Source organism: Theobroma cacao, chromosome 2, assembly GCF_053813885.1.
Source record: "Theobroma cacao isolate CCN51 chromosome 2, ASM5381388v1, whole genome shotgun sequence".
NCBI lineage: Eukaryota > Viridiplantae > Streptophyta > Magnoliopsida > Malvales > Malvaceae > Theobroma > Theobroma cacao.
This window is the reverse complement of record NC_142640.1, coordinates 42,980,493-42,996,042: the sequence shown is the minus strand read 5'-3', so window position 1 is coordinate 42,996,042 and position 15,550 is coordinate 42,980,493. Positions and strand designations below refer to the sequence as shown.

General features: G+C 34.9%; 2 protein-coding genes and 1 pseudogene across 2 annotated transcripts; 1 reads left to right on the top strand and 2 right to left on the bottom strand.

Moving 5' to 3' along the window:
• Positions 1-240: 240 nt before the first annotated feature.
• Positions 241-2,300, top strand: LOC18609584 (GDSL esterase/lipase At3g26430-like; annotated as a pseudogene).
• Positions 2,301-4,245: 1,945 nt separating this feature from the next.
• On the bottom strand, positions 4,246-6,261 carry LOC148764301 (uncharacterized). Its single transcript, XM_088803884.1, has 2 exons — positions 5,848-6,261; positions 4,246-5,764 (listed from the first exon to the last, which is right to left on the bottom strand). The coding sequence occupies exon 2, from the start codon at positions 5,745-5,747 to the stop codon at positions 4,782-4,784; it is 966 nt and encodes a 321-aa protein (XP_088660010.1). The 5' UTR covers positions 5,748-5,764; positions 5,848-6,261; the 3' UTR covers positions 4,246-4,781.
• A 1,183-nt stretch (positions 6,262-7,444) lies between these two features.
• LOC18609582 (Protein phosphatase 2C family protein) lies at positions 7,445-11,340 on the bottom strand. The gene is made up of 5 exons (XM_007044764.3): positions 10,810-11,340; positions 10,514-10,684; positions 9,028-9,198; positions 8,748-8,927; positions 7,445-8,102 (listed from the first exon to the last, which is right to left on the bottom strand). The coding sequence occupies exons 1-5, from the start codon at positions 11,137-11,139 to the stop codon at positions 7,542-7,544; spliced, it is 1,413 nt and encodes a 470-aa protein (XP_007044826.3). The 5' UTR covers positions 11,140-11,340; the 3' UTR covers positions 7,445-7,541.
• Positions 11,341-15,550: the final 4,210 nt, after the last annotated feature.

Below are 15,550 nucleotides of genomic sequence, written 5' to 3'. Positions count from 1 at the left end.
TGATTGGTCAAAAATATAAATATTATCTTTAAATTATCTTGATTTATTTAGAGATAAATTGAATGACCAATAACTAATTTTTTGATTGGTCCAATTTAAATATTATTTTTAAATTATCTCAAGGGATAAATATATATCAATAAGAGAATTGGTTTAACTATATGTCTTTAAAATAATCCAACCAATAAATTAATTATTTTATAATTAATTACATAGTTATGACATCATTAAATCTACGTGATGACACGTAATTGGCTAATAATTTTTTTCTCCTTCTACAATATATAGTATAATATTAATAACTATGCAATCAATTGTTCCAGCTCATTTGTCCAGTGCACCCATGATTGTCAGACGCCTCAAACTTGCCTAACTTCTAGCCTAGTAATAGTAATGAACCTACCCAGCTACAGAAACGATATTAACCTGAAATAGTATCAATTTTGAACGTGGTCCTTGCACTACTAGATTTAGAGAAACTTGAAATTTTTTTTTTAACATTTAAAGTTACTAAGTATTTTGCTTGTACTTAGACGAGTAAATAAAAGAAAGTTCTCTGTCCCAATGGGCCTCTATAACTTCAAACCATTTATTTTCTTGGTGCGGTGCTTCTGCTTCTAGCATCAGTCTCATGGCTGCCATGTCCTAGCACTTCTTTATCCCCTTGCAGTTTTCCAGCCATTTTCAACTTTGGTGACTCAAATTCTGACACTGGCGGTCTCTCTGTAGCATTCCGATCAACCCCTCCCCCAAACCGACTAACCCATATCCATGCTCCGGCCGGTCGAGACTGTGATGGGCGCTTGTTGATTGATTTCATTGGTAAATTTAAGTTTCACTCTTTACTCAAATCGTGTTATCTATGTTACTTCGATGTGACAAACACATATTTCTGGTACTGCCAAATCACAAGAAGAGGTTTCACAAAGTTGGGGAAAAAAGAAACACAGACACACTTTTTACGTGGGTGGTCCACTAAAAAGTGATATCATCTTATGGTCCATTTCGTTTAAAGAATTTGGGACTTGAAGAACTTGCAATTGACATCATGCAGATACTACTTAATTTCCTTTGTTTTTCGGTTGAAAGCTTAGGACCACCTGATCTTAACGCCTATCTGGCCTCAGTCGGCACAAATTTTAGCCATGGAGCCAATTTTGCGGTTGCTGGAGCAACTATTAGGCAAACTGCTTTTAATCCAATTTCACTGGGAGAAGATCTCAGATTTTTAATAAACAAGGTGCAAACGCTTTTCTATATACTAATCTCTTTGTTGTATAGTTAATTGAACAATCCTGGAATTGACAATATCGCAATCATTTTATAATCTCACATGGCAGAGCGCGGCAATTGAGAAATTGCTGCCAAAGGAGGATTATTTACCCCGAGCATTGTACACCTTTGACATTGGTCAAAAGGATCTCACCGCCGGCTACAAACTTAATTTGACAACACAAGTAGTCAAGGCATACGTTCCATACCTACTGACCCAGTTTTCCTCTATTCTTAAGGTAATTAATATAAGAAAGTTTGAGTGGTTACCACGCCTCTTTCTTTCAGAAAATTAAGATGACTCTAGTTCAAATCTCTCTTTAACCAAACTATCAAGGAAAGACAATTAGCTATTTCTCCTCAAGCATATGCTAGTATGGAAACGTTAAAAGTTGATGACAATGATGCAAGTGGCGATGCAGGTTTATATTATCAAGGAGGAAGAACATTTTGGATACACTACACAGGACCTGTAGGCTGCCTGCCTTATGTTCTAGACCACTTTCCGGTCCATGCAGGCCAAGTAGACAAATTTGGTTGCGCCAATCCGTTCAATGATTTCAACGGGGGACTGAAAAGAGTGGTGCGCCAATTAAAGGAATGAACTCCCTTTGGCTGCAATTACATATGTCGATGTCTACACCGTGAAGTATACTCTCATCAGCCAAGCCAAAAAACTTGGTACTCTTTCCATGAAAAGTTTTTGGTCACAGTATTTTATGTTTCTTATTGAGTTTGGCGTTTCTTCTTTGGTGGTTCACAGGATTTGAGCATCCTCTTGTGGCTTGTTGTGGTCATGGTGGGAAGTATAACCATAACAGGTTCGTACATTGTGGTGACACGATTACAGTGAATGGCAAAGAGATGTTGGTAGCGAATTCATGTAAATATTTGTCAGTGGGATTAACTGGGATGGGACTCATTTGACAGAGGCAGCTAACAAGTGGATATTCGAGCAAATCGCCAATGGATCCTTTTCAGACCAACCGCTTCCTCTGAGAATAGCTTGTAACAGGCAGGACCACTGAATCACTTGATATCATTTTCCTACTAGGTCTCTGTTTTCAGACACACAAAAAAGGAACAACATTATTTATGAGTAATTGAAACTTTCACCCTTGGCTCGTAAAATTTCAATCATCAAATTAGGATAATTACTCGCATGACTTTTGATTTATTAGCTTTCTCCGTTTAAAGCCTTCGGTGATGTACCTGGATGCTCATTTCTCTTTTTTAAATGTGAGCAAAGAGATGCAGCCTTTTCATTTGATTGGAATGTAAGCAAAGAGATGAAGCCATTTAATTTGATTAGATCTGGTCATTTGTGTATATGTGTCTTAATCATGTCAGATAAACATAAGGTATTAATAGTTATACAGATAAATATAAATTTGACACGAAAATTAATCGTGTCAAAATTTTAAATATGTAGACATATACATTTAGTAAATTTGTAACAAGACACGACACAATTAATATATTTATTAAACGTGTCAATGATATTTTATACGATTAACAAGATTAAAATTTATATGATTTATGATATGTTTACACGATTGATTTGATTAATGATATGATTAACACAATTAAAATGATTAAATTGAAATATGTACAAGTAAAATATGATTTTATTATTCAAATTTACAACAAAAAATTATAAATATCATAATATTTACCAAATATAAAAAATTTAATATCAATAAATTTTAATTATCATAAAAATATTAAAAAATATTTTTACTATTAAAAGAAAAAATATTAATATTTATGTAGATCAATAAATAGGTTTTACCCTTATAATAAACTTATCTACACAATTAAATAAATGAGTAATAAATGGATTACAAGTTATAAGTACAAAATAACAACATTGTGTCTTAAATGTATCTTAAACGGGTTAAATGAGTTTAACATGGTTAAGACATAATTTATTTGTGTCTTAATTATATTAACACGATTAATACACGAAACACGATTAACCTAAATTCAAATTCACTTAAATTAGTATCGTATTCATATTATATTATGGTATAATATACAAAATTAGCAAGTCTAGATTTGATAAAATTAAGTGGGGGGAACTGAAACTGAGCAGGAGAGGGGCAATTTGATCTTGAGACTGGCTATCATCTATGGTATGCTAGGTGGCAGGATAAAGGTATTCAAGGGCTGGGTTACTTATATTTATTAAACCTACACCTGAACCTAGACTTCAATTCAAATTCGTATCGTCTTTGTATGGTATTATTGTATCGTATATAAAATTATTAAGTGTAATATTGATATGTAAAATTCAGGAGATCATGTGGAGAAAAAATTGATTGCTCCAATGGCGCATATTTAGAGCAACTAATAATTACATAGAAAATGGCCTTTGGAAGTATGGACCACTCAACCCATTCACTGGAAATCGTTCTCCAATGTGACTATGCCTTTTTATCTTGTAAAGAAACTTTTAAAAAAGAAGGGCAACAAACAACTTTTTTGCAGAGCCAAGAGCCACAGGCCACAGCATGGTAGGAGCCAGGAGGCTTGTTACTGGGCCTGCTTCTGGCTAGTAAGAAGAACCTAACTTTTATGTGCCTGGTCCACCACCAGGCCCAAAAATAGTAACTCCTTATAAGTCCTCTCTTTAGGTTGCACAATGGCGCGTGACATGCAAGCTGTTAATGGGCCAGCCTCCACTCTCCTTTTTCTTTTCTTCTGTTTCTATTGCTTTGTTTGATCAACCACATATACATGTACATGTGCAGATGCTGCTGCGCATGCATGCTCCTTTTTCTTTTCTTCTGTTTCTATTGCTTTGTTTGATCAACCAAATGTACATGTACATGTGCCGATATGCACACATGTTCACATGTGGTAATATATACATGACACAGGCACATGTATATGTGAATATACACAACAGTAAAACATGATCAAATTACTTAGTTAATATAACTTTCCAAACTTGTAACCATAAATCACATGTAAAGCTACAACAACCATTTATTGAAAAAGAGAGAAAACCAACAGCTTCCATTTCCACTAAACGCATGCGTATGCACGGGCTCTTGCCAATTGGTGATTCAATCACCATCAACTGCATAATATCATCCTACATATCAGCTGTTTTTGCCGGATTCATACATCATTATAAACACTGTTGACCCCCTGTTGCCACACGCAATATATTTCAAATATATATCTATATGAACTACATTACAAAACCATTTCAAAGTCTTGATTGGTACTGGAGATTGGAGAATTATTGGAAAACTTCCAAGGTCGTCCAATCTGGCCTGTCCAATCCTGTCCAGCAGTGCCATCTTCCAGCTTTCTTTGGGCCCTTATGTTGGTAACCAAAGCCTAATCCTTCATTTTTCTCTATTTGAATATGGGAGCTCAATCAGTTTGACCGGCTTTTAATTCACAGGAAATGATGCATGAATGATGATGATGATGTTGATGATATAGTAATGATGATGTATGAAGGAACCACTCATGTGCCATGCACTGTACAATTTTCATTCCACCTTCCAGGCATATAGAAATAAGCAGAACTTGGAGGAACCCGCTGCATTATCATAATCTCCTGATGCAGAATTCACTTCCTGATTTGACACAGGCATCGATGTCCATGATGATGTTGGAGGGGATGATGGAGCTGATATTGATGATGGCGATACAGAAGATGATGGAATTGGGTTAAATATGAAAAGACCATGCCTTGGCCCAGAACCAAAGAGCCAATCGTGAACATCCCAGAAAACTTCTACTCCACTTTTTCCCACATTAATGGACTCATTGCCTCTAAATTTCCACTGGAGGTGCTTAACCTGAATCGCTACTTTCCCATCTACTCTTATCTCCAATACTGGATCAAACCCATCAGAGCTGCTGTTGCTGCTGATGCAATTGTTGCATTCGACTGAGATATCATGAAAGGTTCCCTTGTCATTAAACTTAACCCTTGTGGAGAACTTCCTCTTACCAAATATATGTTCCCTCCTGGAGACTAACATCGGTTCAATAAGAGATGGCCTGCAACCTGTCTTTCTATAAGCGTCTTTCTTTTGATCACCAAGAAGTAAAACCACCTCATCTTCACAAACGATGGCAACATAGTAATCTGATCGCGGCTCGGTCTCACCATTGAATTTTGCGGCCTTGAGGTCCCAAACCACATCAACAGTCCTACCATCAACAATAAAATGCTTGGAGCCTTGTTTTCTCCAGAAATACCATGGCTTCAGCTCAACTTTGCACCTATAATGCTCGTCCCCGTCAGGTCCTTGAACAGAAACAGATAGACCATGTAGTAACAAATTCCTGCACCATGTAACAGTAATCAAGCGGCACTGACCGGCAAGCTTTGTTCGATATACTGACATAAAAACGCTCTGGCCTGATCTGCCTACGCTGGCTGGCTCATCAGCTTGCCTCTGATCACTAGATGTAAAGCAAGCAGGAATTCCTATTGAATCATGCATGATTCTAGATCGATTGTCTGTCCGATGAAATAAATTAAGAAGACTGATTGGTTATTTGGTTTATATAAAAGTAAATGAAAAATATGGCTCAAGATCTCACCTGTAAGATTGGGTTTAGAGATGTACAGCCGGAGGCTTAAGGATTGTCACCATGTAAGGTATGGGAGAAAGAGAGAGAGGAGCATATCTTACATTTAATGCATCGTACGCAAGCCCCATAAGGTTTTAGTCTTTTTCTCCCTTTTATTTCTGTTTTCAACAAACTCACCTTTTTCCCCTCTTCAAAGTAGCTTGGCTTCAATAGAGGATGAGCTTTTTTATCTGGAGTAAATTATCTTTTTCATGCAAGGTAAAAAGCAGACAAACATCTTTCGACCGTACTGAAGATTGAAGCTATGTGAAAGTGTGGTACACAAAGAAAGTCATGACTTCATTGGAGCATGTGGGTGGGGGTGAAAAGGGAACAAAGTGAAGTTAAATAGTTATGTGAAAAGAATCTTGAAATTACTACAATGTTCCCCTATATATATATATATATATACACCCTTTTGCTTATTTCAGTGTTTAAGCTTTTAATATAAGTTTAGAGATTTAGTAGGAGAAAAGTAAGCATCATCAGACATAGCTGACATTTACCAAAACTTATTTTTCAGAAAAAAAAAACCCTTAACAAATCTGGGCTTTTCAGTAGGTCACTTTCTCCATTTTTGGCTTACGACGAGTAAAACTGTAAAAGCATTTGGTAGTACAGATAGGCCGGATAAAGCAATATTGAGTAATTCTATTAACGCAAGCATGGAACTTTATTTCTGGCAACTGTTGTTCAGATAAAAACTGATGGAGCAGGAATAACCTTTCTGTTGTGATTCATTTCATTCATGTTTCAACCACGCCCAATTGACATCTAAAATGAATTTTAATCCAAAAGCAGAAACTCAGCTTTTTTCACTGGGAAAAGCATCGCATTATATTAATTGAGGCTTATGCCCTTCAGATACGTATTACTAGTTGCTAGAAGATATTGTGTCCTGGTAAGGACCATTAGTAGCATGACCTTGTCGTCCTAGATTAAAAGTTTGTGGCGTGGCTTCTTGCTGTAAACAGGACTCCAGCCTCTGACCTCCAGTCACCCTGTCTCATCACTATATTGTAGCTTCTAATGATTGCCCTTAATGGCCCACCGAAGGTCAAACATCTCCTGGGAAGGAAATATTCTTCCACTCAATTACAATCACATTTGTCTGACAACAAGGAATACGGCTAGACATCTCCTTCCATTATTCTCTTCAAATTAATTTACCCTTTTTATTTATATAAATCAATGTGTATACTCTTGGAGAACTGATTGTATTTGGGGCAAATATCCTTTTCAATACTCTGATCCTCAATATATAGCCAGTCAAATTGCAATGACGTCCTGGGCAACGGCAATCCTGGGAAGGCAGGGAATGTTAATATTAACATGATTATTCTGGTGACTATATATATATATATATATTTTAGTTAACTCAAATATTGCTGCTGGCTGGAAATCCTCAAAATTCAGGAAATCATTGTGGGAATCTGATTCCGTGAGTTCTATTTTTGGCCCTTGTAGGAAGCAAGGAATACTCGACAGCAACTTATCATCACAAATTTCTAGGCTGCGAAGACGGGGTTTCCGTTTTCCTATGTGGAGGTCAATGTGTACACCGATGTGTCTGCTAAATCTGCTGCTACATGGTATTATGATACTCATCATTAAGTTTGTACAATGATAACTAAAAATGAAAAGCAGCTGCACTACCTGCAGGATTAAGCGTTACATCCGAAGTGATTTAAATCAATTATCATGATGGTGATATCATCTAAACTACCCCTACTCACAGCAAGGCTAGCGAGCTCCTTACAAGCAGCCATAAGACCAGCAGATGATGGTCCCTTCTTAAAACTGGTGTTTTCTTGACTAGGAGACTCAGGCTTCATGCTTATCCGCTTGACCAAGGAAATTCTTCGTAACTTCGATGGTGGACTTCCATTTTCACAACCAACGTCATCTTCATTATCTTTCCAGCTATCAATCTTCTGATTGTATTTTGGTGACTGACTTGTCTCCTTCTGTTGCTTAACCAGTGAAACTCTTCTTATTTTTGACGGACTTTCATTATCTTTCCAGCTATCAATGTTCTTCTTGTATCTTGGTGACTGACTGGTCTCCTTCTGCTGCTTAACCAGTGAAACTCTTCTTATTTTTGACGGACTTACATTCACACAGCCAAAATCCTCATCATGTTCATTACTAAGACCTCCAGCAGCACCCAGTCGTTTTCCAGACAATAGTCGTGCCACAATATCAACAGCTTCCTGGCTGCTAACCTGATGATAAAGTCAGAGATCAAATTCAACAATCAAGTAATTCAAATTACAACTGCCTCAACAGAAATATGGATCAAATATCTAGTTTTTTACCATGACCTCGCTAATGATGCTGTAAATACAGAGCAATGCTGTAGCACCAAAATAAAAGAGAATAGCTAGCATAGACAATTTCCCTTATGCAACATCTAATGCTTATTCAGAATTAGTTAATAGCTCCCCAGATAAAAAGCTACATAACATTAAGCCTTGGTTTTGGGGAAGGGGAGAGTAAAGAGATGCTATCAAACAAACATTTCAAGCAACCTCTCTGCACTTAACATTTTCACCACCTAGCCGAGGAAATGCTGTGCAGTTTCACTGATTGACCATCTTTACCTTTCTCCAGTTAAGTGCTTATGCAGTCCATCCCATCCGCTAAAAGATGAAATGTTTACGTAATAAGAAAAAACAAGGCATACAAATGCATTGAGCAGAAGAGCCAAACCAACTGCAGGAATGTACTGTAAAAAAAAATTAGTTACATGTTAAATGCAGTGAATTCTAAAATGTTTTTCAAAAACAATTATGTATAGTCATCGCATGGAACTCCTGTGCTTGAATAAGTCTCTGCTTTTTCTGTCAAATAAGCATTTCTTTTCTTACCTCTTCCCAAAGACCATCAGAAGCCAAAACAAGGAACTCCATATCTGGAGTCAACTGAAGAATTTTCGTGTCAGGATCAGCCAGTACCCAGTGCTTCAGATGGGCATCTCCAATACTTCTAGACACAGAGAGTATTCCATGAACTCTCCAAGCTCCTCGGTGAAACTCAACATATCCTCCCTATGCTCCAACATCAATAGAACGAGTCAGAAAGAAACTTAGCTCCTAACTTAAGATTATATATTAGGTTGGATGAGAAAAAAAATTACAAAAAAGGCACCTTATTCTCAATCCTTTTTCTTTCATCCTCTCGTTCTGCTTTATGATCTGTTGTAAGCGTTTCAGCTACTCCTCCTCTATACAACACAGCCCTGCAATCTCCCAAGTTTGACACAACAATGTCCTCACCTTCTATTACTGCTGTGACACAGCAGGTACCACTGGCTACATCCTGCATTGTTCCAACTAGTTAATTAAGTATTTCTGCAATATAAAAAAGACAAAGACAAAAATCTCTAGTAAGCATAATGATACATCTTTGTGCCAGACACCCTGATGCCCTCTTAGCAGGTTCCTCATGCAAATATACAAGGACTTGCCCAATGTAGTTTCAATTATAATTCACTCAAGCCCCAGTTGGTATACTCTCATAGACAATACTCAACTTGCTGGTTAGATTTTATGTACAATGTTGCATATTCTCAGCCAAACACATTCATTTTCTGATTTTATCTGGCTGATCCTTAAATTTGTTAAACTATAATTTACCTATCTAGCCAATAAATAATCAGTATGAAGGCAGATTCTTATAAGCCTAGAACAGTTCATCAGTCAATTGATCTGACAGTTACACCATCTAGTCAATGTTTGTTTGTGTTCATAGACACGTGCCTTACATGTTCCAATCTTAGAAAAGGTCTACAGGTATTAGCCAGATCTAACCTGCTTCTTTCTGCACATAGAGCCTAGCAATTATCAAAACCTGATGCTTGGGATGTGATACTTCAAAGGGGTTTCAGCTGAAAGTGAATGACTCAAAAAATCCTGTGTCTTGTAGAGGTACTTAAATTACTTGCAACTCATGAAGGTTTACCACTCAAGACTCAGCAGCAATATTATGAGAATATTGACTAGATGGTGTCGCATGACAATGTGGAGTTTAAATCCCTAATTGGTAAAAGTCTCAGCTATTGTCTTTCATGACTAACATCAGACTGAAGCTACAACCATCATATTCTGCATAGTAAAAACAAAACCAATCGCATCTAACACAACAAATTTTAATGAGAATACCCTTAGCCAAGGCTGCAAGAAATTCAATTCAAAGCTAAAAAGGTTAATTGATGTTTATTAATCATCATCCTTCAATTCTCAAACTACTAAACCATTTTGGCATGTTCTCAAACCTCATACTAATTAATTGCAGTTTTTGTCGACCGAGCACAAAGAATCCCCAAGGACCAAGACAAATTTTTAAGCAATTACCTTTCAACTTGAATAAAGATGGTCATCGATAAACAAAGAGTTTGGAAGTCAAAGGAACTAATGAACCAATTCTTCAGAAGTTTAACTAGTATTATTTAGTTTTTAAGGACAAAGTCACGGGTTTCCTGATCCTTCTTCTCACTCACGACCCCCTCCGCCTTCTCAGAAACTCCTTAGAAACTCAACCAACCACTGATATCTACTAAGGTGCAAAGTAAGGAAAACAAGAAACGTAGACATCACATTAAAAATGAAAAAAAGAGTAAGCACAATGCTGTTACCTGCTTCAAGAACTCCTCATCTGTTTTGAGGTAACCAGCCTTAACTGCCTCCTCCTTCTCCTCATTTCCTTCACAATTCTTCAACATCTTAAAAATATTGTTGTGCAAGTTTTCTGCAACAAATTCAGCAGCCTTTTTCCCTCCATGTCCATCATAAACGCCAAAAAAAGCCTACAAATCAGCAACCAAGAAAAAAAAAAACAAATTTTGCTCATTGAAGCTCACTGCAAAAGCAAAAATGTTGAGAATTTTACAATAAAGAAGGAAAATAACAACAACCAGTTTACAAACATTACTTTGTTTGAATTTCCATGCGAACAAGAAACGATCTTGTGAGTATCTTCCATGAACTTCTTTTTGCCTTTGACAGAGAAAACACCCACACCCAACCCACCGAAGCTAACGGCGTCATCTTGAGGGGTAACATCTTTAACTTTCAGGGTGTTGGCTTGGATTTCTTGCAAGACATTTGGGATCTCAATCTTAGGCGGTCTTTTCCGTTTCAAAGAGCAAGAAAGAAGAGAGTGGCTTGGAGAACATTTGGAAGAAGAAGGTGAAGCTCGTGGGGGCGGTTCTTTGTCAGGTTTCTCGTGAAGCTGTGCTGAAAGTGAAGGGGTTTTTTTCATTTTTGCGTTGGTGTTAGGGGCTGAACAAAGAGGGGAGTGCAACGGCTATAAAGAGGAAGTGTGAGGTAAAAGGGTGTCAAAAGTGAGAATGGGGGAAGGAAGGCAGGTAGGGTTGGCCGAGGGAGGTCAAAGGAATATCAAATATCTCTATGTTTTACTACTTGGAGCCGTTGGGGATGCATTGCTGGTCAAAACTTTGAATCCTTTCTTGGTGGAGTTGAATTGGAGCTAAGCTTTTGGATTGAACCGAATGTAAAATTAAAATACAACCACCTTATCATATTTGGTTCAATATATATTCATTTATCTATATTATATGAAAATACAAGTATATCCTTGTCATGAAATATAGGTATAACACATCACATTATCACATTAAACCAATTCAAATTAGAGTAAATTTGATAAGTGATAAATTTTCTATCTACACCTGGATATTATCTAGGTGATAATATAAGATTTATTAAGAAAATAATGTATTTTAGAGATGTATCTTAATAGGAGATTATAATAGCCATTGATATGTAAAGGGCTTCAACTATAAATAAGGGGTCACTCACACTTATTTTGTATCACAGCTATTTTTCATACCAAGCAAAGCATTTTCTCAATATCTCTCTTTTCTTCCTGTTTCTATTATTTCTTTTACAACAATCTTTCTCTTATTTATCTTTTCTCTTTTTTCTTTCATTCAATACTTTTGTTTTTAGTTATATCAGATTTTATTAATTATAACTCTTGAAAAAGTAACTAATGTTAGAATTATGTTAATCAAATTTAAGGATAAAATACATTTTGTTTTTAGTTATGTAAGATTTTATTCATTATAACTCTTGAAAAAGTAATTGATGTTAGAATTCTATTAATCAAATTTAAGGATAAAATACATTTTTGTTTTTAGTTATGTAAGATTTTATTAATTATAACTCTTGAAAAAGTAATTGATGTTAGAATTGTATTAATCAAATTTAAGGATAAAACATACCAACACCCTTAAATTTTAATCATAATTACATGTTAAACATAAAATATCTGAAATGCCTTTTTTTTTCATTAATTTTTTTCTCAAGTCAACCGACGGCTCTTTTACATCGACAAGCCACCCATCTCCTTGGGCTTCCTTGGCTGATCTGGTCGAATCTAGCGCTATTTAGCCTTTTAGTCAAATCCAACTGTGGGGTGGCCAACCAGTGAGAGGGTTATTTTTTAAAAAAAGTTATAATTTGATAGTTTTTAAAATTAATTAAGGGTAAAATTATTTTTTGAATAATATCATGTCATCAAATTAACGAAAATATTAACAGTTGACTAAGCTAGTTTTATGTGTCTAATAAAAAATATTCTTTTATTTTGAAAACTAATAGACCCGCGTGTGTAATTATGATTAATGGACCCACGCGTGTAATTATGATTACAATTTGAGGGGATTTGTGTATTTTACCTTTTCTTTAAATACTAGAAAAACCATCATTTTGTTTATTTATTCCCTTTTTTATCTTTTAATCAATTTACTTATCACTAATTTTTTTCCAAATTAGTGGATTAATTAAAGATGATTTAATACATTTACTGTAAAGTTAATATAAAATTGAATTAAAGATAAATTTAAAATATTTCATAAATAATTGAATTATAATAAAATTAAATTAAAATTTAATTAATCGTAATTAGAGATGTGTTAAAACTAATTAAGTGTCACAAGTACAACTAATTAAATTTCATAATTTTGTTAATAAAAGAAAAATGAAAAAAATAATAAAGAGATAAATAATAAAGGGTAAAATACCCTAACCCCTTTAAGTTTTGATCGAAATTACACGAAGATCTATTAGTTTTCGAAATGGACACTCTGCCCCAAAAAAATATTTTTCACTGGTCACTTAGGTCTAGCCATTAGTCAATCGTTAATATTTTTGTCAACTTGCTGACGTGATAAGGGTAAAAAACTAATTTTACTCTTGATTAATTTTTATAATTATTATTATATAATTTTATTATTTTTTTATTAATTAAAAAAAAAAAAGAGCTCCTCATCAGGGAGCATTGGGGTTCCCCTGAGAAACCTCGATCGAGCTCCCTAAAGGAGTACCAGTGCTCCCCAAATGGGGAGCCCCAAATTGGGCCCTTGAAGGGAGCACCCGTGCTCCCTTAAGGACCCCGATCGGGGCTCCCCTCCTTTGAGGAGCACCGATCAATGCTTTCTTTTTATTGTTTAATAAAAATAATAACTTTTTAAATTAATAAAGAAAGAAAGGGTATTTTAGTCTTTTCATAATTTCTGTTAATAGTGTTTGTGCTCTTGGACAGAGTGTTTATTTTGAAAATTAATAGACTTCTGTGTAATTTCGATCAAAACTTAGGGAATCAGGGTATTTTACCTAATAAATGATTAACCAAGTGTATGCTTGTTTTTTCATTTAAGGTTAACTTTAGTAATTAACAAAATTAATTTTTTAAAAAGAGTAAATGTATTCTTTATCAAACCTTGGAAGGATAGAAAGGTAAGCTTTTGGGTTTTTTATTTTTAAATTATTTCTGCTTTATTTTTTTGCTTTATAATAATTGCATATATTCACTAAGTATTGTACTGTTCATTTGTTGTTCCGTGAAATTCAAAGAAAAAACAAAATTTTTCAAAAAGTATGATGATATTATTTTTCTTCAAAATATATTTTTTAAAATTAAAAAAATTAACCAAGTATGGCTTGAAACTTTGAATTCATTTTTTATAATTTACATTTATATTTATTTTTTTTAGTACTATACGTTCAATGGTTTCTATTTTCTTCTCTTTTATATTTTTAAATGACTTAAACTTTTTAATTTTTCAAATTTTAAGAAACAATAAAGTTATTTATTATTTCACACTACGTTCTAGGTTTTCAAGTCAAAAGACTTTACATCAAAATGGCTAAAGTAACAGTAACACTGCTACAAGAATTAAATTTTTTTTATTAATTTTTAGTTACGTTATGCTCTATGTTTATAATAGCAAAATCATAACAAGAAATGTTATTTAGAAATTTTTTTACTTAAATCTGAATCAAATAAAACAACAAAATAAATTATGTTTTTGCTCTCATGCCTCCAAAGTTGTGCTCATAATGCCTCCTAGATTGTCTTTTAACTAATCAAGAAAGAATTTGTCATCATCTTTCGAATGATTCCTTTTGCACGAAGTGTCATTTAGAGAATGAATCAATTTTACTTATGTTGAGGGATTGTTCTTTTGCAAATGCTATTTGAACAAGGCTCCTTCCTCAAGAGGAGTATGGGAATTTTTTCTCCTCAACTACATTGGACGGGTTTTCATTTAACCTTAGCGAGCCTAGAGTTGATGCTAATGGTATTCCCTGGACTATTGTATTTTGAATCACATGTTGGTTCTTTTGGAAATGACAAAACTCTCAACTTTTAAGGTAAGGCTATTGGTACGAAATTTTGTATTTTTTTGATTCGTAACCTGTCTTCTGTTGTGCATCACTCTTGTTTAAAAAACCTTGAGTGTGTGGGCATCTTTCCAAATCGAAGAGAAGTTCTCATTGGTTAGTCCACTACTCCTTTAGGATGGATCTCTTTGTATTCAGACGGTGCCTATCGTCAATCTATAGAATTTGCGACAGCAGGTGGTGTTCTTTAAAACTCTACAAGTAAGTGGCAAGGTGGCTTTGCATTTCACCTTAGGAAATGCATAGTGTATCATGTAGAGCTTTAGAGATATATCAAGGATTATGTCTTGTATGAGACTTAGGCCATCGCAAGATTGATCTTCAAATTGGAAGCAACCTTGTTGTGCAGGCCATAACTTTCCCTTTTCTTCATCCATGTTATGCAAGCCACGTGAATAGAAATTTTTTTTTAAAAGGCACTAGAATTCATTAAAGAAAAAAGGGTGTACACAAAAGCTTTAACCTCAAACTATGGCCTTTGTAAGACAAAAAAAAAAAAAAAAGAGCCAACTCTTGTAAATGACCAATAAACTCTAAATACTAAATTCGCCAGTAAAAAAACAAGTACAAAAATAATTCATTTACAAGCTTTCTTTGCATCATTTACATCTCCATAAACAAACATTACCCAGTGCTTTCTTGGTGAATGCCTTGACAATTAACCCACAATAAATTTTATAGTCGCGCAACCTCGCCTTGGCAAGCAAATTAACCTCCTCATTTGCCGATCATAACATATGGCTTTTCTTCCATTCACACACCTTTGCAAGCAATTAATGAATTTGGATTATCTCCTTTCTCATTCTCCATGGAATCTCATTTAGGTTACTAACCCAGTTAACAACATTAAAAAGTCACTTTTAAGGAGGAGTTTATAAGAAGTTACCCAAACTGAAGCCACGAAGATGAGAATTGCTTCTTAGCAGCAAGCAACTCAGTAAAAGTTTGAATCACTCTCTCTT

Excerpts from the sequence above, each read along its gene's own strand:
- LOC148764301 (XM_088803884.1), bottom strand. The coding sequence starts at position 5,747 with ATGCATGATTCAATAGGAATTCCTGCTTGCTTTACATCTAGTGATCAG.
- LOC18609582 (XM_007044764.3), bottom strand. The coding sequence starts at position 11,139 with ATGAAAAAAACCCCTTCACTTTCAGCACAGCTTCACGAGAAACCTGAC. Across the intron at positions 10,685-10,809 it reads CGCATGGAAATTCAAACAAA|GCTTTTTTTGGCGTTTATGA; the intron begins GTAATGTTTGTA and ends GCTGATTTGTAG. Across the intron at positions 8,103-8,747 it reads CTGATGGTCTTTGGGAAGAG|GTTAGCAGCCAGGAAGCTGT; the intron begins GTAAGAAAAGAA and ends CTTTATCATCAG.